Consider the following 20,093-nt stretch of genomic DNA (forward strand, 5'->3'; position numbering starts at 1 on the left):
GAGGAAACTTATTTAAGATTTACGGTATTTTTTTAAAATGAATATATAGTTCGGTATACTTTGTAGGGTCGTGAGGCTCGGTCACACTGGGTGCAAACATAAAAAATAATTAAACATTTTTATTTACAAGTCGGTTTTACTCTAACAAAATGTCTGAGCGAAAAGTTTTGAATGTAAGTCTAAAACACATGTAGGGAACGGCGCAGAGATCACAACTAATCTCGATAATGCATTGCAGAAATACTATCCCCCGGACTTCGATCCGTCGAAGATTCCGCGGATGAAATTGGCCAAAAACCGCCAATACACCGTACGACTGATGGCCCCGTTCAATATGCGATGCGTGACCTGCGGCGAGTACATCTACAAGGGGAAGAAGTTCAATGCGCGCAAAGAGGATGTGGAGAACGAGACGTACCTGGGCATTCGCATCTACAGGTTCTACATCAAGTGCACACGCTGCCTGCAGGAGATCTCATTCAAAACGGATCCACAGAACACCGACTACGAGATCGAGGCGGGGGCCACGCGCAATTTCATGGCCCTCAAGCTGGCCGAGGAGCAGGCACGGCGCGAGCAGCAGGAGGAACGCGAGGAGGAGGCGAATAATCCCATGAAAATGCTCGAAAATCGCACCGAGCAGTCGCGCAATGAAATCGAAATGCTGGAGAGCCTCGAGGAGCTGCGAGACCTGAACCGACGCCAGCAGACGGTGGACTACACCACGATGCTGCAGCAATATAACACGGGGGAAACGGAGCGGGAACGCTTGGAGCGCGAAGAGCGTGAGGATGAGGAGTTCATCAAGTGAGTGCTGCCACACCTAAGCTTTTCCAAGCAAACTCTGTATCGTGTTCCCTTCAGATCTGTCAACTTTAAGAGCAAGCCCGAGGGCGGCAATCGAAGAGTAGCCGAGGAAATCATTGAAGATGTCAAAGAGGAGGCAGCGGACTCCTTGCCAGCTCCCCCGCCAGCTAAATTGGCCAAACCCTTTGGCGCACTACCTGTGGCCGCCTCCACAAGCAAAGCATCGGCCGCTCAACCTCAGTCATTGGTGAAACGTAAAGCACCTTTGGTGCTGGTCAAGCCAAAGGCGGCGGCAGCCACACCCTTGGCGCTTGTCAAACCAAAAGCAGCAGCCACAGCAACGGAGATTGCAAATCCAGTTGTAGCTCCAAAGACCACAGCACCAGCAGCAGGTCTATCCCTGCTAGCCGCCTACAGCGGTAGCTCAGAGGAGGACTCCACTTGACACAGCATTTACAAACCAACTACTGACTACCTATGCGTCCGCAGATCCATGCACAGTCTCCGCCCTGTTGTCGCTTGAAACTCGTGTGAAATGTATATAATAATAATAGTATTTTGTATGTGTGTTTTATATACTTTGAATAATGCATCGTTTAATTAACATTTGACTTCAATTTTAATTCAATTTCAAATCAATGATTTCGTCAAGGCCATTCCATTCATAAGGCAAATAAATTTCAATTTTCTGCAACAAAAATTACGAGTAGATAGATGATTATCCATTATCAAAATATCCTTCAATGGTACACGCACTGTCGCCCATCCAGCGCCACTCCATCAATGCAGAGTGTGGATTGTGGGCATAAAGAACTTATCGAACTAATTGTGGTTTAGAGTTAGAGCTACTAGAACTATGTATTATGTGTGTGATATATACAGAGTCAGGGTAATGGATGTGTGTGTGGGTATAGGTGTGGGTGGTGTGTTATGTTACGCTTAAAACTCGGGCAATCAAAAATAAAAAATAATATCACAAGCGAAACAAAATTATAAAATACACGATGGGTATGTCCTACGAAACGGCTGCTGTCTCTCTATACAGATGATTATCGATTAGGGGGGTGGAGGGGTTATAAGTATAGTTAAATCCATTTGGATGATTCATTTTCATAAATTACGAAGACACTGGTATGTTTCTCTAGCTGTCGTACATAGCGTAGCTTAGCGCATAGCAATCAATAGCATAGGCAATAGATAAGGCCTCCTCTCTCCTCTCACTCTCTCTTGTTCGCTCTCGCTCCTCCATGGGAGTGGAGAGTGTGGGATTTTACACATTACAAATTACGGCTTAAACAGTCTTTGTTCATTTTGGGGAGGGGGAAGTGGGCTTAGGGGTGCTTGGGTTGCGGTGGGGCAGCCACTTGTATTTTTTGGTATAGTTTTTCCTGCTTTCTTCATTTGGTTTAGCCTTCTCCTAGATGTCCACTGTGGTGGCCTGCTGAATGGCATTGTAGCTGCTGGCGGCACTGCCACTCACCCCTGCACCAGCACCAGCACCAGCGCTGCACTTGCGTGGCAGCACTTTGGGTGCTGCTCCAGCCACAGCACCGTTTGCACCTTCAACTGCCCTTGCACCACCGCCCCCGTCGTAGTTATGATTGTTGTTTTGCAGGAAATGCTGCTGCTCGGCCGCCGAATGGTTCAGCTCGAACAGCTCCATGTCGTCGTACTCTGAGATGCCCAGAGCTCGGGTGGGAGCATATTGCAGATCGTTGTCTCCATCTGCATCCTCCTCGTCGTCTGTGTGCGGCGGGTTCTTGTGCCTGCTGCTCATGGCCACAACGAAATCCTCCAGACTGCGCTTCACGGCCGCATCCGAGCCCGTGCCCGAATCCTTGCTGGACAGATGATCCTGCTGCGCGTCCAAGTCGGTTTGCTGCAGATAGCTGAGCGTCAGACCCTGCTCCAGGCAGCGTTGCTCGTACGAAGGCGTTGTGGTCACAATTAGACGACTGTGCGCCCCGCCCTGGCCATCGCCGCACCCCAGATCTGCGAGACTGCGAGGCCGCAGCTGCGTTTGCTGCTGCTGCTGGGAGGGAATGCCATCTAGGACCAGCTGGGACTGGTGGGGCCGCAGCATGGTGCGATTCAACGTAGTCAAATGGGTTTGATCCTTGTCCAGAGTGGAGTGCTGACTGGCGTGGGTGCGTGCTGCCAGCCGTTCGGCAGCAAGGCTGAGCAGAAACTTTCGCTTCTGGTAGCGCAGGGTGCACCAAATGATGCAGCAGTCGACCAGGACGCAGGTCACAGTCAGCAGAACAATGCCCATCAGCAGCACATCCCAGTTGAGGTTCTCCTTGACCACCACCAGCTCCGACTGCAGCGTCAGAGTGCGCGAATTGTCCGTAATCTCGCAGCGGTAGTGTCCCGCATCGTTCGATTGGGCATTCAGAATCACGAGCAGCTCCTTGCTGCTCGTAAAGTAGTAGCGCTCTCCGTCCGGCGTCGTTGGGGAGATGTGGATCGGTTTGTTCTCCTTGAACCATTCGCGGTGGGGATGCTCCAGCTCCAGGTCTGCATTCGCCGCCTCACTCAGGCACTCGAGCACACAGGTGCGCCCCACAACCACCTCCTGATGCACCAGCGGAATGCTGGGCTGTGGTTTGTCTATGGAAATGGAAGAGGAAAGTCACTACGAGCTCCAGGCACAGAGATTCTCTGCCACACTTACCATTCACCATCAGCGTGGCGTTCACTTTGATCTCGCCAGCAGCGCTCTCCGCCGTGCACGTGTAGATGCCCGAGTCGCTGGGCTTGGCGTTGGTTATGAGGAAAGCGTTCTCCTCGCGTATCACCTGCAGGCGCCGCTCTGTGGCCGCTGGAAAGTCGCTGGCCCCAAACTTTTGCAGCGCTATCTCCGGCATGGGATCGCCGCTGGCGGAGCACACAAGTCTGGCCGTTTCGCCCGCATCCAGTGTCAGGTTGGAGGGCACGTGCAGGAAACTGGGATGAACTGGACACAGAGAGAATCATTCAGAGGATTGTTGCTAGAGAAACTGATTCGATGCTTACTTCCTATGGAAATCTTGAACTTTTGGGCGTAGGTCGTTCCAAAGGCATTCGAGACGACACACTGAAAGCGTCCAGCGCTCTCGTAGGTCACATTTGTCAGCCGTAGATATCCATAGATGGAGGTCTGATTGGTGCTCTGGTCGTGTCGGATTTGTGTCTCCGTGCTGGCTCCATCGTGCAGCGCCGCTGGACGTTCCTGAATGTGCTGATTGTCGTGGCGCCACTTGATCTTCAGCTCATCGGCGGCTGCCAGTGAGGCGGCTGTGGGAGAGCTGGCAATGCATTCCAGTGTGATGTTGGCACCCTTCACGGCCAGCATATTGTCCGGCTCCTGCTCGAGCTTTGGCTTTGGGGAGTCAGCTAAGGGCATTTCAGTTTTGGATTAGTTTTTCCAGCTAAGAGGCAGTGGCTCTAGGGGTTTACTCACCACACACCAGCTCCGCATTGGTCAGCGTGTTCAGTTGACGATCCAGCAGGTGCTCCGGGTAGCCACAGACCACGTTGCCCAGCAACTGGGCGGACTGCAGGGCAAAGTGACTCTGCAGCCACTGGCGGAACCAGATGAGTTCGCAGTCGCAAATGAAGTTCAGGGACTTGAAGATCAGCTTCTGCAGTCGGAGCATGTGCTCGAAGGCATTGGGCTGGATGCTGGCTAGCGCATTCGAGCCGAGGTTCAGCAGCTCGAGGTTGTTGAGGCCACTGAGAGCTTTGCCACTGATTTGCTTCAGATTATTGCCATGCAGATCGAGGCGTCGCAGCTTGCGCAGCGCTTTGAACGGCGCAGCGGCACTCTGGTCCTCAATGATCCAGGACAGACGATTGCGACGCAGATTCAATTCCTCCAGATTCTTCACGCAGTCGAAGGTGTTCTCCTGCAGATACTGCAGCTTGTTGTGGGCCAAATTGAGCTGCTTCAAGCGCTGCAGGCAGTCCAAGTGCTGCGGCTTGAACTCGCTGATGGAGTTGTGGGAGAGATCGAGCGACTCCAGCGACTGGGTAAACTCCCAGGTGTCCAGCTCGATGCGGGAGATGGAGTTGTTCGACAGCGAGAGGTGGTGCAGCTTCGTCAGGTTGAACAAGCCCTGGCGGGAGAGCGAACTGATTTGATTGTGATCCAGCTCGATGCTCTCGATGTTCCGCATGACATAGAAGACGCCGTCCTGCAGCGATCGGATTTGGTTTGACTTCAGCTGAAGCCTCTGCAGCGACAAAAGACCCCGAAACGTGGACCAGTTGATCTCCAGACGATTGTAGCTCAAAGCTCTGCAAAATACGAACAGCAAATCGTTATAATCTCAGGGAAAATCTTAATGGATCATCAGCAGCATCAGCTTACAGCTTCTTTAAACGGCTGAGATTCTTGAACACGCCCACCGGCAGGCTGCTCAAGCGATTGTTGTTCAGCTCCAGGTCCGTCAGGTTGTTCAATGCCGCAAACGAGTGCTCATCCACATTGGCTATCTCATTCCAGTTGAGTATTCTGCAGGGGCAAAGGAAATTAGTTATGGACTGACTGTTGGCAGGGATACGCCTTGGACACGACACTCACAAGTGGGCCAGACGCGTGGACTGGGGAAATGAGTTGGCCTCGATGCTGTGCAATTGGTTCCTGGACAGATCCAGAGTCTTGAGCATGGGCAGCACGGCCAGAGCCTCGCTGGAGATGCTGCGAATGCGATTGTTTGCCAATATCAAGTGCTTGAGTCCAGTCAGCCCCGTAAACTTTGGTATTACCTCCAGCAGGTTGCGTTTCAATGTGCTGAGAAAGAGATTAAGGTTAGTAAATCCTTCAATGAGTGGGGAGTAGATCCTACTTACACCTTCACCAAATTCGACAGATTGCGTATCTCCAGCACAGTCGTGTCATTCAGCTTGTTGTTCGCCAGATGCCTGTGTGGGAGAGAGAGAGGCAAATGAGAGATGGAAATAATTTGATAGCAGTTTTTGCGAAATCCCCGGCTTGACGAATGCACTTCAATTACGCCATAATTATCGATGCGTGGCAGCAGATAAGAAACGTTCAAGGGGGGAGTACGGGCATAGCGTTCGCATAATTTTGCCATGCATTAAATTGATTAAAAGCGCGACGATAAAATCGCAACCCCCAAACAAAAGTACAACAAAAACTATGTAAAATGGGAACAAATTCTGTGGCGAGGGTTGTGCTTTGGGTGCTTGCCATTTCATCCCCCATTTGTGTGGCATAGATAATAAATGCTTACAGAGTCTGCACGTAGTTGGGCAGGACGGGCACCCTCTCCAGATGCAGCTTGTCGCAGTCGAACAGGATATTCAGGCACTTGCACTCCTTGGGGCAGTTGATGTTGTTGTGGTTCGCGTTGGACGCTGCCGCGGCGGCTGCCAGCGCCTTCTCCGCCTGCTCGTACTGACCGCCATCGTCAGCCACGAATCCGTTTGTCTCCAGCGAAGCGGATTGAATGGAGGAGACTTGCTGTGGGGATGTTGCCGATGCCGCCAGTGGGACATGCAGAGCGGCCAAATCATCATCGTCCACATCCCCGTCGGACTCGTCCTCGTGCAGCGACATGAAGTGCTGGCGGGCCGAGGCCAGGCCTGGATTGGTGTAGCCGCCTCCTCCCGCTCCAGCGCCAGCCGCATTCTTGGCCAGCATGGCAAAGAGCTGTTGCTGCGGCAACTTGTTATTGTAGGAGGCACCGCCCGACTTTAGGAAGGCACTCAATGGCGATGCCGCGCCCATTCCATCAGCGGATGCTGCGGACGGCGGCCCCAACGCCGATGCCGACGACGATGCCGGCGCCTGTGCGGAGCTTTGACAAATTGTGCTCGCTGTTATCAGTAGAATGTACGTAATTAGCAGCAATTTATTGATTTTATTGAAATCATTGGTTGTAGAATAATTGCAATTATCATTATTGCGATTCGTTGTTGCTGTTGCTGTTTCTGCTTCAACGTCGTCGCTGGCATTGTCGTTGTGTTTGCGCCGTCTGCGGCGTCGTCGCCACTTGGTGCCCAGCAGCAGCGAAGCGAGGCCTGACAATATGAACTTCCGACTGCCACTGCCACTGCCCCGGCCACTGCTTGTGGCATTGTTATCAAATCTACTCCAATTCTCCCGCTGTTGTTCGCCGCCATTCTTTATGGCCGAAACGTGCATTTTGTTGTTGCTTTTATTAAATTCGTCAATTTCCAAATGTCTGGCCACATTCAAAGAGCCGTTATTCCTGCGGCTGTCACTCGGCGACGCTGGCACGGACTAGTGTTGCGAAGCGTCCTCGGTTCTCCGAGTGCTGCCGGATGATCCCACGCATGATGTCGTCGTCGCTGCAAGGAGGAAGAAAGGAAAGCGTCAATTAAAAATAAATAACAGAAAGTTAAATGGTGCAATGTCTCCTCTCCGCTCTCCCCTCTTTCTGCCTGTCTCTCTTTAGTTTGTGGATATACTTTTGCATTCCCTATACACATAGAAATATTAATTGTATAGAGAGTGAATGTCTGGGCCGGAGAGCACAGAATTTATACTCATTAAAATAAAATACGACCGGATGTTGGGTGCGAAAAACGCGCCGAGCCAACGATTTTTATATTGCAAAAAAAATACAAAAACAAAACAACAAAAAAGTGCTACGAAAACAGCAAAACCTCGGAGCAGCATCAGCAGAAACATCATCATCATCATCATCGCTCGCAGAGGCATTCACGAAAGTAATATCTTCATCTCGTTCCAGAATTGTGCAGCGTATGCAGAAATTATTTTTTCAGAGCAATGGTCTCGGTCTCGGGCCGGGTCGGAGGTGGAGGCGAGTCCAAAGCTCACTAAATTTCGGTGACAGTACGTTGGAAGAGATAATGAATATTGCAGCTGAATATTTGGATGGATGGATGGATGCTGCGCAGTTTGTTAGTCGCGCTATCACCTTTTGTGTGGGGAGGAATGGAACCCAAGTTTACATTTTCCCACAGCCAAACGGGCATTATCCCCAGACACCCACCAAAAAGGGCAGCTGCGGCAGTGGCAGTGGCAGCGGTGGCGGTTGCAAAAACGAGAAGAGGTAGAGAAAATACTTAGCAATTACCACAAACACAGCGCACAAGACTTGGCAGACAGTACGTACACATGCCACATGCATACGTGTACGTGTACGTGTACTCGTGCTTATATAGACGGGGCTACTAAAAATGGTCTTGCCGTTGCACACACAGATGTACAAACGCGTAAAAATGCCCAGACAACCAAATTTAGTAGCAAGCAAACAAACAGGAGCAACAAAAAGCATAGCGTAATGAAATCAAATAAAAAGTGCCCGCAGCAGCCACCGCAGCCGCCGCTCACTTCAGTTTAAAAGATTTTTCTTCAAAGAGTTTTCACGACAAGAAACTTTCCGCGCATTTCTCACAGCTCCATGTCGGTTTCTCGCTCTGTCTATATATAGAGTACGTCCGTATATGCTAGTACATAGTATGTATGTACATACATATGTACATATGTATGTTAGAATGCGAGTTCCTGGCTAGGAAAAACTTTCAAGTGTCCAAAGTGAAGAGGTTTTGATTAGTTTCAGATTGTCGATCAGGTCGATCATGGTACTCGTGTATTGGCCTCAATTCCAATTCCAAATAAAAGTTGTACGCGAGCGCCAACTATCAAAAGATTGTCTCGGTTCCTCAAAGTTCTGTTCTATATTTTGTAACTTTTATAGTGTTTTCCCTCGATGGCCCTAGTACTAGATACTCCGCACATAACAAACAAGCCATGCAATTATCTAATCAATGGGTTTGCACTGTCTCTGTCGATCGCGGTATCTACAGAGGGAAATGTTTATATTTATTGATGTTTTTTCAGATCGTTCCAGGTAAATATTTGGACGTGCAAGTGTCTTTCAAGGGAAATGGTCAAACTTTCCACTGCGGAAATGGTTTACGGAGGGTTGGGTCGATTCAAAGCTCTACAAATGATGGTCATAATCAGAGAGGGCGACCTCCTTCGGCTTAGACATCGATCATCCTCCGCAGCAGACGATGCGATGGCATTTCGCACCTATCGATCACTCCCCCATTGTGGAAGACCGAACAGCCAAAGCATTATGCGGGCCATTAAATCACTATCTTTTGGATATCTTTCGATCTTTGGATCAATTTTCACACACCAATCAGCAGCGAGCGCTAATTTCCTCTGCCCACAAAATGTGCCACCATTTTGAATCCATTTGCATCCATAATCTTCCTCCATCGATTAATTCGCATATTGATAAATCCCCCGAGTTCTTTTTACACACAAAAAAAGTCTCCAACGGAGATTTAAAGGGAAAAACCCACGCTGGACCATAGCAGAGATCGGTCGGGGGCTGGGGCTTTCACTCTGAACTCATTTTCGGACAGCTACAGACAACACCAAAAATTTACGACAAAATGCAGATTTGGGTTTTTTTTTAATGTTGTCAACTCCCTCACAATTTATTAGATAACGTACGGCCCCGAGCCCCGAGTATTGTGTCTTATAAAAACGACAAAATGTCGATGTTGTCGCCTGTCCGTTTGTTGTTGATGATATGATAATACATCCATTGATATATTCGTGGATGTGTATGTGTATGTGTACAATGGTCAACCAACAGCTCGTGGAACCAGCAAGAGAGAGATACAGCTATATCTACACATACATACGTTTATGCTTATGCTATCCACACAAACATCCAAAGGCACACCTACATATTCATGATCGTGTGTATGAATGTATCTTCTAATGATCATTAGCCTGAGTCAAACAAGAACGACATAATTTATCTTGTGGGGGGAGTAGCAGACAGCCAGAGAGAGACAGAGCTAGGCAGAGAGACAATCGACAATCAGTTTTTGTTGTTTATATAATTATCGCATCCCATGTGTGCTTGTGTGTGTCTGTACATTTTTCTTTTTTAGCATTTGACTTCACTAAATGCTTTGGCTGCATTTTTATTTGACTTAATTTTTAGCTGCTCGTGTCTCTGTCTGTCGATTTGGATTTTAACATTTAAATTGGTAATTTCGTGCTGATGCCTTTTCTGCTTTGTTTTTCCCGTTGTGCTGCCGCTGCCGCTGCTTTTGCTGTTGTTGTTGCTGCTGTCGCCCACCGCTTTTATTCGTGTCCGTCTGCGTCTCCATCGCCACACATCTGTGTCTGTCATTGTGTTGCTTTCGTTTTTTTTTGTGCATATGAAAACGTTTTCATTCGCCCAAATGCTTTTTCAGTCTCTTGCACGTTGTTTTTCCTATTTTCGTTGTTTATTACCTTTGCCAAACGAATAAAAATATACACAATATTTTTGTGAATAAGATGCCGACTGTTGCATTTGCTCAAGTGTTTTTTCATCTCTCGCTGCTTTGTCGTTGGGGCGTACAAAAAATAAGATGCAGGAAAAAGAGTGAATACAAAAACAGCCAAAGCTCTGGGCAGTGGGCGGTCGGACCCAGCTGAGGTGAGTCTGGGGGTGGAGGGAGATTGGATGGCTGAGCAGCTGCAACCGCTGCGATGCTGCCACAGTGGATTGATGTGTAAACTCAACCACTTATTGGGGGTCATTCGACATAAGGCAAAATAAATGAAGAACGATAGCTGGTGTCATTCTTTTGCGAATGGAAAAATTACTCAGCGACAGCAAATATTATATTTACTTAGATTTACTTTCAAGTCCCACTGTCCATGGCTTGAAGTCAACCACTACCCAATGCAGTGGCAAGATGAAGAAGAAGTCGCTTTGGAAGCAGCGATTTGTCGCGTGGTACTCGTATCTGCATATGCCTCTCTTCCCTCTTCCCGTTTCTCTCTCTCGCTGACGCTTTGCCTCTGCTGTTCTGGTGTGCAGTTAGAAGGCAAGAGAATTTGCGTGGGCCCTAAGGTACATTGAACACAAGGTAAGGCAGTCCTCTCTAGAGACACATAATTTTGCTTGCTCTCTCTCTTTCGCTGCGATCGCTCTGACTGCCTTACCTTTGGTTTAATATAATTTGCGTGGGCTCGAGAACGGAAACCGCGTGCAGTCGACGCTGCCTGTTGTCGTAATGTATTACGTCAAAGCTGCCGCGCGTACGACTTTGTACGAGTGTGTGTGTGCGCTGGCAACAACAACCACATACATAAAAGGTAAAAACGTCGCGCTGTCTGCGGCAACTAATTAGGTAACGTGCCAGCACCAGCAACAACAAGAACCCCCATGATAAGTGGCAGCGCAGTTGGCAGCGCAGTCACAACGACGCAAATAGCAACATAAATTTCACACTCATACACAATCGCACACACATATAGGAGGCGCTATGGGGCCTGCCATTCTGTCTGCCAGCCCAGGTCCATTGTTTTTGTTGCTCTTTTTGCAAAAATAAATTTAATTTTGTAGCCATTAATTTTCCACTCTAGATACGAGAGACGTCTCTACGTACGTCTGTCCGTACGTGTGTGGGTCTGGTGGCTGCCGCTGGCTCAGCCAGGGCCTGCTAATTAAATAACTAAAAAGAGTTTATAATTGTGGTCTTTGTTCGTTTGCTCCTCTCTCCCTCTCTCGCTCCACTGTGCGCGCACGATAATAACGGTTTATTGGGAGACAGGGAGAGCGAACAAGCCCAGCAATGAGACTCGACACTCTCCATCACTCTTGCAATTTCTGGGATAGTTATTTCTACGTTTCACATTTGAGTGCACTTTAAAGAGCAGAGATACAAGTGGATACCAAAATGTACTATGAGCAAACACTAACAGTTGCCCAAATTTGGTATTTCTATTTGTTTCAAGTTGAGTTTTTGGCAATTAGCAACCATTTGTTATCATTATTCTTTTCTTCTTGTTCTGGTTCCATACACATGTCGATGTTTGTTGTACAATAAATTAACGTCTTTTTTATCGCTGCGATGATAAACCGTTTTGCTTGATTGGTCTAAGGCGCATAAATAAAGAATAAATAAAGCGCAACAACCTCTTATGCTTTTGTTGTTGCTGCTGTCGCTTGCGTTCTTCTGATTAGAATGGAACGTGTGATATCATGTGCCAAATATCCTGTCCCCCCTATCTATTCGGGTGTGGTGTGCTCTGCAGTCAGGTGCACCCCACGAGCCGCGGAAACCAACGCATGAGATATTTATCCACTTTACCTGGGAATACAGTTTGATAATTGCTCATGCCTGGGAAAGGGAGAGCCCAAAGAGCTCATTGGGAACGTTGTAGATATAAACCCATTTATTTTCGAGGTCTAAATGTTTGTGTATATTAAATTTCGTTGAAATTTACTTGCAATTTTTGGCAGGAGCCCGCACAGCCGATCTCGGACCATCCTGCCTCTGTCTCAAACATGAAGTATGACATTGAAGCCATTACTTATTGTATGCAGAAAAGAGAAAGTAAAGCTGCATATAATAGCTTGTCTATGTTGTAGGAGCAGCAGCAGGAGGTCACAGTAGAGAAGGAGCTCCAGCACAAGCCCATACACCCTCAGGGCACCAGGGCTTTGACTCGCTACGTGGCACTGCTTCCAAGATCTTCATCAACCCCAACGAATGGAACTCGAGCCTTGATCCTCCTAAGATGCTCGTGAAGTTTGGGAATCCAGTAATCAGATTCCATTTAGAAACTAAGAGTTCAAATATATTTTTGGTTTTATCGGCAGAGAATAAGTTTTTGAATGGAGTGATATCACCTGAATGACAGACTTGCACAATTATATTTTGCTTCAGTCATATGTTTACCCACACAATTCCAAAATGTCTGTTATCAGGCAGATGATAAACCCACTCCCCCTTATACACACAATTTGTGAGTGTTTGCTGGACTCGAGATAGTGTCGTTGGGCTTACTGGCCACTTTCTGGTCGTACGACTAACAGCAAGAACCGAAACTCTGATGTGCGTCTCACCTTGAACCAAAAAACGGCAGCTTGTAATCCCTAAAAGTTAAGCTGCTCATATATTTTGGCATCAGAGAGTATCAGATAAAAGAGAAAAATGCCGAAGGAGGAGGAGAGTAAACGGAGCTCGGAGTGGCATTCAAAAATTAATCTGCAGCGGCAATAATTTTCGATTTTTTGTGCTCTCAAGAAAATCTCAAGCATGTCAAATTGTATTCCATTCAACAACAACAACAGCAACAAAATAATATAAAAATCAGGCGAGAAGGAAAGAAAAATGCGCACGCTGAGCCGCCGACTGTCAAGAGATTTTAACGAAACGAGAGAATAAAAGAAATAAAACGATTCTGCAAAAGAAGAGACTTACACAGAAAAAAGCAAGACAGAACAGAAGAGGAGTAAACTGTTGCGACATTGAAATACCCACTAAACAGATTCTGTCCACGTAAAAACAGTTTACATTAATTGAAATGGAGTTAGGGAACTATTATAATACTTGTCTTAGAGGAAAATATATATTTCGCACATACATACATATTTCTTGATCAAGAATATAAAGCCTCTGGGTTCTGTAACCTGCATCCACACGAATACAATATAACCTCCCACACCAAGAGTACGAGGTATAGCTGAAGCAACAAAAACAAAATAATAAAGAACGCAGGGCTATGTGGCTGTCAGTCGCAGCCGCAGAGGTTCCCCCCAATCCCTACGGCAATGCAGCAACGCAGCAGCGCATACAAAAGGCCAGAGCTGGCCTCTTCCGCGACCCAAGTGAGAAAACCAAGCGCGACACCAACACCAAAAACCGGCTATGGACAGAAGAAGAGAAGAGGCCGGCGGGCCAGGCCCGACCTGCTTCTGGTCTGCTCTGTGCTCCACGCTCCCTCTCCCGCTCTCCCGCTCTCCCACACTCCTTTCCTTCCTTGGGCCTACGCCATGGGGAATTGAATTGAATTTGCAGCCCCACGTTGAAATTTCAGTGTGGCTGTCTTTTCGAAGGTGTGAAGAAAAAATAAAAATACAAAAGGCAACAACAGCGTCAGCCAGCAGAGCAGCACAGCACGAAATTCTGAAAAACTCCAGGAACAAAATGCAGCCAAAGCCAAAACGAAATCAGCTCAAGATCTGCGCTGGCAGGGAACAGAAAAACAACAACAGAAAACTGGATTGGGCTTCGTTTTCCAAAGACGGGGAAGCAGCAAATGGAATGAGAGGAACAGAACCAAAAGAATAAGGCAACAAAAAAGAGATTCTGGGATTTCACTTGCATTGTTGTTGGCGGCTGCTGCTGCTGCTCGATATGATCGGTCAAATATATGTATGAAAATGTGTGTTTGTGTGCGTGTTAGAAGGGAGAGCATCGCATCTGTTTCTTGCATTTGCCGAGGCCACGGAAGGTCTTTCTTTCGAATTGGGTTCGTTTTGTTGCGGGTATTATTTTCGCTTCTATTCTTTTGGCGATTCTTGCTTCCCTCTCTCGCCGATGTGGGTGTGAGTTTGTGTGTGTTGCGAAGGTGAAAAGTACTTGCGGATTAGTAATAATGGGAACATTAATTCTCTCCGGGTTTGACTTTTTGAATGCACAAATACCCTGGCATTGTAATATGAGTTGATGGGATTTCTACAGAACACATTGCAGATGGAAAATTGTTTTGTTTTGTGAATGAAAATGGATGAAACGTGTAAATGCAAATGTTACATTCAGTCGAAAATATAAAAGATAACAATTTTGGGATACTTGACATCTAATCTTTGACATCTCCAAGGAATAGAATGTAGTTCCATGTTTGAGAATCACCAAAAGACCCTTTTTTTGTTCCATAAATGAACTGGGACATTTTTTATATATTGTGGGATAGATTTAGCTAGATCACGGGAAACCCAAAAACAAACCCTAAACCAAAGTTACAAGGCAACATGTACACACAGGCACAGATACACAATGTCAGCCATAGATTGAAAGAGCGACAAAGATATCCCGCATGCACATGCTGCCATACATACAATATATTGTAGATGAATACATATGTATGTACATGTATGTATGTGTACATAATTCCCAACAACAAAAAACTATTCAACTTCGAACCGAATCTGATTTCTGAAACCGATTGTGTGTATGCCTTCGTTTTGTTGCTGTTGTTGTTGGTTCGGGACGTCAGTCCAAGAGTCTCGCTTAAACGAAAGCCGACAAGAAGGCAAGCCTACAGAGGATTCCTCCACACTCCACACTCGACGATCCACACACTTCACAAGACGTTGCTTGGTCGTCGGCTTAAATTGGTTTTTATTGTTGTTGCACATGATGTCCATTGTTGGTGGTGGTGTCGGCCCGGGCCCGGGCCTGGGCCATGGGCCTGGGATCAGCCCCCGACCCTCGGCCACGACCCTCGCATCATAGCTTCGTTTTGACCATATTTCTTCTGCCCGTGTGCCCGCTTTTCTGTGCCTCTTTCTTTGAAGTCGCATTTAATTCTTCGAGTTTGGGTTTCGTTTCGTTTCGTTTCCTTCATTCTTTTTCAAGCCACAACTCCACAGCCCCATCCCCATACCCATCCACAGCCACAGCTGCAGAGACCTTTCCGAAACGTAGACGTTGGGCTGTCTGGCCGAGGTGTGAAGAAAAGAATTTTTCTGTGCAATAATCTTGATGCCTTTTTAAGATTTGTTGCTGCTGTGGAGCTGCTCCCCGCTCCCCGCCCCTCTTCGTACACATCTCCTTTTTAGGCGGTGTCCGGGGTGTGGGGGACCTGCCTGCATACGTTATTTTGTTGCCGTTCTTCAGTTTGCGCGATTCGTTTCAGCTGAAAAGTGGTTGGGTTTAAGGAAATTTACGCCATAAAATGCTGAAATAATTGGATACACTCGCTCGCAGTCCCGGCCGAGCACATCTCCCGATCTCCGCATTGCCCCCCACCCCACTACATCCCTCTTTGAATGCATTTCAAACTGCTAATGATGAGGAGCTGCTGTTACTGCTTCTTTAGAGCTGCGACTCCATCATTGGAAGATGCTTTCGTGAGACAAGGGACATGCCATGGTCAAGTTTGGTTCGGTTCGTTTTGGTTTGGTTTGGTTTGGTTCATTGCAAAAGGGAGGTATGTACAATGTACCTCTGGCCATCTGCAGCAATTGCAGCAAAACACCAGCACTAGCCAACGGACACCATCCCCACACTCAGCGGCCAACGAAGCATTAAATGCATTTATTTATGAGACCACCACCTGATATGATCTCCTTGCTTAGTCTGAAATGGCAGGCGAGGCCCAGGCCCAAGCCCATGCCCAGGCCCATGCTCATATGCATATGATGTGGAGTGATACTGAATTTAGCTAGAATTCACACCTTGAAGCAAGGCATAATTTATTATATGCTCAGGTAAACACAATCGTAGCTCTGGAACCACTTTTGCAGCACCTCTGGAAACCCTTTCAGCCAAGGGAAAAGCTTCAAATCTTCCACAGAGGTGAAGTTTGATTGAAATTAGCTTTACCCCAAAATAAAATCTACTTTTTTACCTTGGTATGGATGGAGTATTAGTTACCTACACATAAGTAGCTTTTTACACAAAAATGAATAGTTTTCTGAGAAAAAAAATAAGTACATGCAACCCGGGACTCACTTATCGGCCACGAGTAAAATTGTACAACTACAAAATGCATTCAACGCCTGCTGTCTGAAGGGGCTTTCTCCCCGTCCCCGACCCCTTCCCTTCATCACGTTCCCTCTGGCTTCCCTTGTAACTGAAAGCCCAGTCAAATGCATCGAGAGGCAGCAGCGGCAGTGGCAGGAAAAAACTTTGCACTAATCATAAAATCCCCCATCAATGTTAAATGTATAAATGCAAAAATGGAAACGGCACGAACATCGGGGCTGGGGCTGGGGCTGGGACTGAGGCTGAGGCTCACTCACGAATGTACGGATGGGGGGACCCAGAAACAGAACCTCATAACTAAATTGCATTAAGTGTAATTATAACTAATTAGAAAACAGAAAAACAGCAGAAAACCCAAAGACCAAAGACTGAAGGAGAGAGAGGCGGACGAATAACTGGCACACGGCGAAAACAGTGGAGGAGAGGGAGGGCGAAAATGATTTTCTGGAAAGTTATTAAAATCAATGGAAATAATGCTTATGGTTTTGCGATTAGTTCCAGCGAAAATCATGGCAAAATTAACTAAAAGCTAGTCAAAAAGAATTGAGGAAATAGTTGTTGACTCAGCATGGGATTTGCGATTCAGCGAATGGCTGAACCGAAATGATCAATGGAAAAATACATTTGCGATCATTTTAGCCAATGTAAAGTGCCCACCGTTCGGGCAGGTCTTATTGTCTAATAGATTGATGGAATTTAGTCTCCCATTTTGAGACTACAAATGTCAGAATTCTTTTGTTCAGGTCTCGGGGGCTCAGAATCATCGCAACAAATCTCCGCATGAGAGATACAGCAGATTAACATCAAAGCGGGGGATAAGAGGATAAGGAGAGGTAACCATTTTCGTACCCGAGGCACAATGAACTACGGCGCGGGCTTTGGGGGAGCTCGAGAAATAAATCATCTAATATAGCGCGCCATTTATCATCTGGCATGGCCGTGTGCCTGTATGTGTATCTATCTATCATTCATCTTTTGCATGCGTCCAGCCATACCACACCGCTGGGTGCCTGAGGAGTTGGTACAGGCATAGAAGCAGAATCATAGATGATCGTTAAAAAGTTAGGAAATCAGAATATGGGCAGAGGAGATTGCCACATAGAGAGAGAAAAATACTTGAGTTTGGCAAAAGTGAATTTCTAACTTAATTAGGCAGCGGGACTGCGGCATTTACTTACCTATTCACAATATAAGCGCAACGGGGGGTTGGAGGTTGCGGGTGATTGCGATGGTGTCGGGATGTGGGCGTTTGTGTAAACAAGAGCGCGAGTGGGATAGACAGGGCAGAGCAGAGCCTTAATGTCTGCGGCGGCAACTATTACGTCGGGGTATGCATATGCATACGAGTGGGTCGGGTCGGTGTATGTGTGAAAGAAATGTACAAATGTTCGGCTGTCTGTACCGTTCTGTTTGTCTATCTCCTGCTTTAGCGCGATGTGATTCTTCGGTTGTTTATTCGTCACTTTAACACGTTCGATGCTGACGCTGGCGTTGCGCGCTGCCCCCGACTGCCTGCTGGCTGCGACGTCACCGCTGCTCACCGACACACACAGCTATGATGTATTTTTATTCACTGCCTTGGTATTGGTGTATTTTTCTTCAATTGCGGTGGCGGCATGCACATACATACACACACACAAACGCAGCCACACTCATTGACAACAACACTGAACGTAACGAGAATGAATTTCTGATTTGACGATATTTGTTGTTATTTGTTTGTTTTCGAGAATGTTGTAGCTTTAGTTTTGCACTTAACAATCAACTTGTTCATTTATCAAGCGCCTAAGATCCATTCTTAGGTACATTTCAATCATAACCACAAGCATATGTATGTTTTTTGTTATTGCCGAGATTTTATGCTCACACGCTCTCTGGATTCATTTCCGAGAGTACGACGCACTCGCTATTCGAATATTTACTTGATTCTAGCCTTAAGCACACCGAAACCTCTTCACTTGGGTATCAGTTACTTTATGTTTTTATTTACTTGGCTTAATTCTTCCGACTTTCTCATTAATTAAATCGAAGACCGACGCGGGTTCGACACAACGTTGTCCGCGGCAGAAAAATGTGTGGTATTTAATCGCTACAGCGAATCGGATGGTCGCTCGACGATGAATCCACATTGGCGGTCGATATTTTCTTGAAAAGGGTATGTTCGGTGTTGCTATCGATGATTGTTGATGAGGGCATGCGAGGTTTTGCATTCTTATAATTTATACAGTACAGTATACAGTCTAAATGTTTCAATATGTCTTTTTATATTTTATATCATTACCGCCGTTCATACTGCGTTAATAATACAGACGAGGAACTATTTTCATTTTCAACTATAGCTATTGTTACTAGGTTAATCTAGGATACCTATACTGTTTTTACCATCAATGGAGGACAATCTCTATATTTTCCCAGCCCGAGTTTCCAGGGGAACTATCGAGAAGGTAAATCAAAATATACCTTCTCACTTTAAAAATATACCTACGACTAAGGTCATATTCCTCGATTTTGATGTTCTATTTGATTTTACTAACTAGTTAGCAGTCTCCGCGCTAAAACTATAATTTTATCCGATTTATCAATCATCTTCTACAAGATTCAGTAATTTAAGAGACCCTTAATTGATAGTTTATTAAATTGTGTAACAACTAAGAAAGTTTACAAAAATGAACTTTTCTTACATGGTTACGACACGGTAGCTACACAATTGCTACATGTCAGCAACATATTTATTACATTCGGCACCGACTGAACACTAAAGTTCATCTCAAAACACTATTTGGCGCTGTCGAATGCAAAATGACAGATATAGAAAATCAATAAAATGCTCTCTAACTGAATTTTAAATAACAATTTAGAAAACATGATTTCGAAGTTGTAGAGCACAAAAATTGGCAGCGCAACTGTTGAAACAGTGCTGCGTAACGTGCGCCGCCAACAGCTGTTCGCTTCTTTTGGCTATGTCGATTTTAAACCAGTTTCCAAAAGCGTTAACAAAAGGGCTACAACGACTCCGAATATCCCAGTGCCTTCCGCAGGCTTCATACCCAAACGGGCGCAATATATGGGGCTATGTGGCTGTGGCCTTCAATCAAGTGGATGCAGAGCGTCTCGCCAAGGTGGGCCCAAACCGACTGTGTGCCGAATGGATTGTGAAGAACGGTGGCGGTGTGCGGTTTGTGGACAATCCGTCTAGGCTGTGGAAGGACTACAACTCCCTGCCAGCAGAGACGAGTAAATTCTCCATCAAGGTCGTGGATGCCACAAACGCATCCATAATGAAAATCGGACTGGCCCACTTCAAGGGATGCAATTCAATCGACACGGTCATCTTTCACAACTGCAAGCATCTGGAGGACGATGGACTGGAGGGATTGACACACATCAAAAACTCGCTGGAGCGGCTTCAAGTCTCAGGCTGCTACAACATTAGCGATTCTGGCCTGGGCGTCATTGCCGAACTCAAAAACTTGAAGCAACTCCTCATATTTGATATGCTCTTCGTAAAGAATATGGAACAAGTGGCTCTTGAGCTGAAGAAACAGCTGCCCGAGTGCGACATCAAGGCCACCAAAATGGGCGTTCAGTTGAAGGAGGAGTAGAGTTTGTTGTTTAAATTATATAAATGTTGAAGCAATAAAAATTCGCCTATAAAAGCTAATACCACTAACCATACAGTACAGTGTATAGTGTATGGTTAGTGCCAATACTCTTGCAAGTCCGTTGTTATGTTCGTCTTTAGTGCTGCAAAACACTAGACTGAATTT

The 20,093-nt window shown here is 46.4% G+C and overlaps 3 protein-coding genes across 3 annotated transcripts; 2 read left to right on the forward strand and 1 right to left on the reverse strand.

Moving 5' to 3' along the window:
- Nucleotides 1–19: 19 nt before the first annotated feature.
- On the forward strand, nt 20–1,494 carry LOC117890024 (splicing factor YJU2). Its single transcript, XM_034794638.1, has 3 exons — nt 20–173; nt 239–807; nt 865–1,494. The coding sequence occupies exons 1-3, from the start codon at nt 150–152 to the stop codon at nt 1,250–1,252; spliced, it is 981 nt and encodes a 326-aa protein (XP_034650529.1). The 5' UTR covers nt 20–149; the 3' UTR covers nt 1,253–1,494.
- Nucleotides 1,403–18,405, reverse strand: LOC117890023 (leucine-rich repeats and immunoglobulin-like domains protein 1). Its single transcript, XM_034794637.1, has 9 exons — nt 17,505–18,405; nt 6,045–7,125; nt 5,641–5,712; nt 5,372–5,581; nt 5,159–5,302; nt 4,250–5,085; nt 3,823–4,182; nt 3,482–3,763; nt 1,403–3,417 (listed from the first exon to the last, which is right to left on the reverse strand). Exons 2-9 carry the CDS (start codon nt 6,956–6,958, stop codon nt 2,225–2,227), a joined length of 4,011 nt encoding a protein of 1,336 aa, XP_034650528.1. The 5' UTR covers nt 6,959–7,125; nt 17,505–18,405; the 3' UTR covers nt 1,403–2,224.
- A 778-nt stretch (nt 18,406–19,183) lies between these two features.
- On the forward strand, nt 19,184–19,982 carry LOC117890193 (ATP synthase subunit s, mitochondrial). The gene has a single exon (XM_034794899.1). The coding sequence runs from the start codon at nt 19,287–19,289 to the stop codon at nt 19,926–19,928; it is 642 nt and encodes a 213-aa protein (XP_034650790.1). The 5' UTR covers nt 19,184–19,286; the 3' UTR covers nt 19,929–19,982.
- The last annotated feature ends 111 nt before the right edge of the window (nt 19,983–20,093 follow it).

Source organism: Drosophila subobscura, chromosome E (assembly GCF_008121235.1).
Source record: "Drosophila subobscura isolate 14011-0131.10 chromosome E, UCBerk_Dsub_1.0, whole genome shotgun sequence".
NCBI lineage: Eukaryota > Metazoa > Arthropoda > Insecta > Diptera > Drosophilidae > Drosophila > Drosophila subobscura.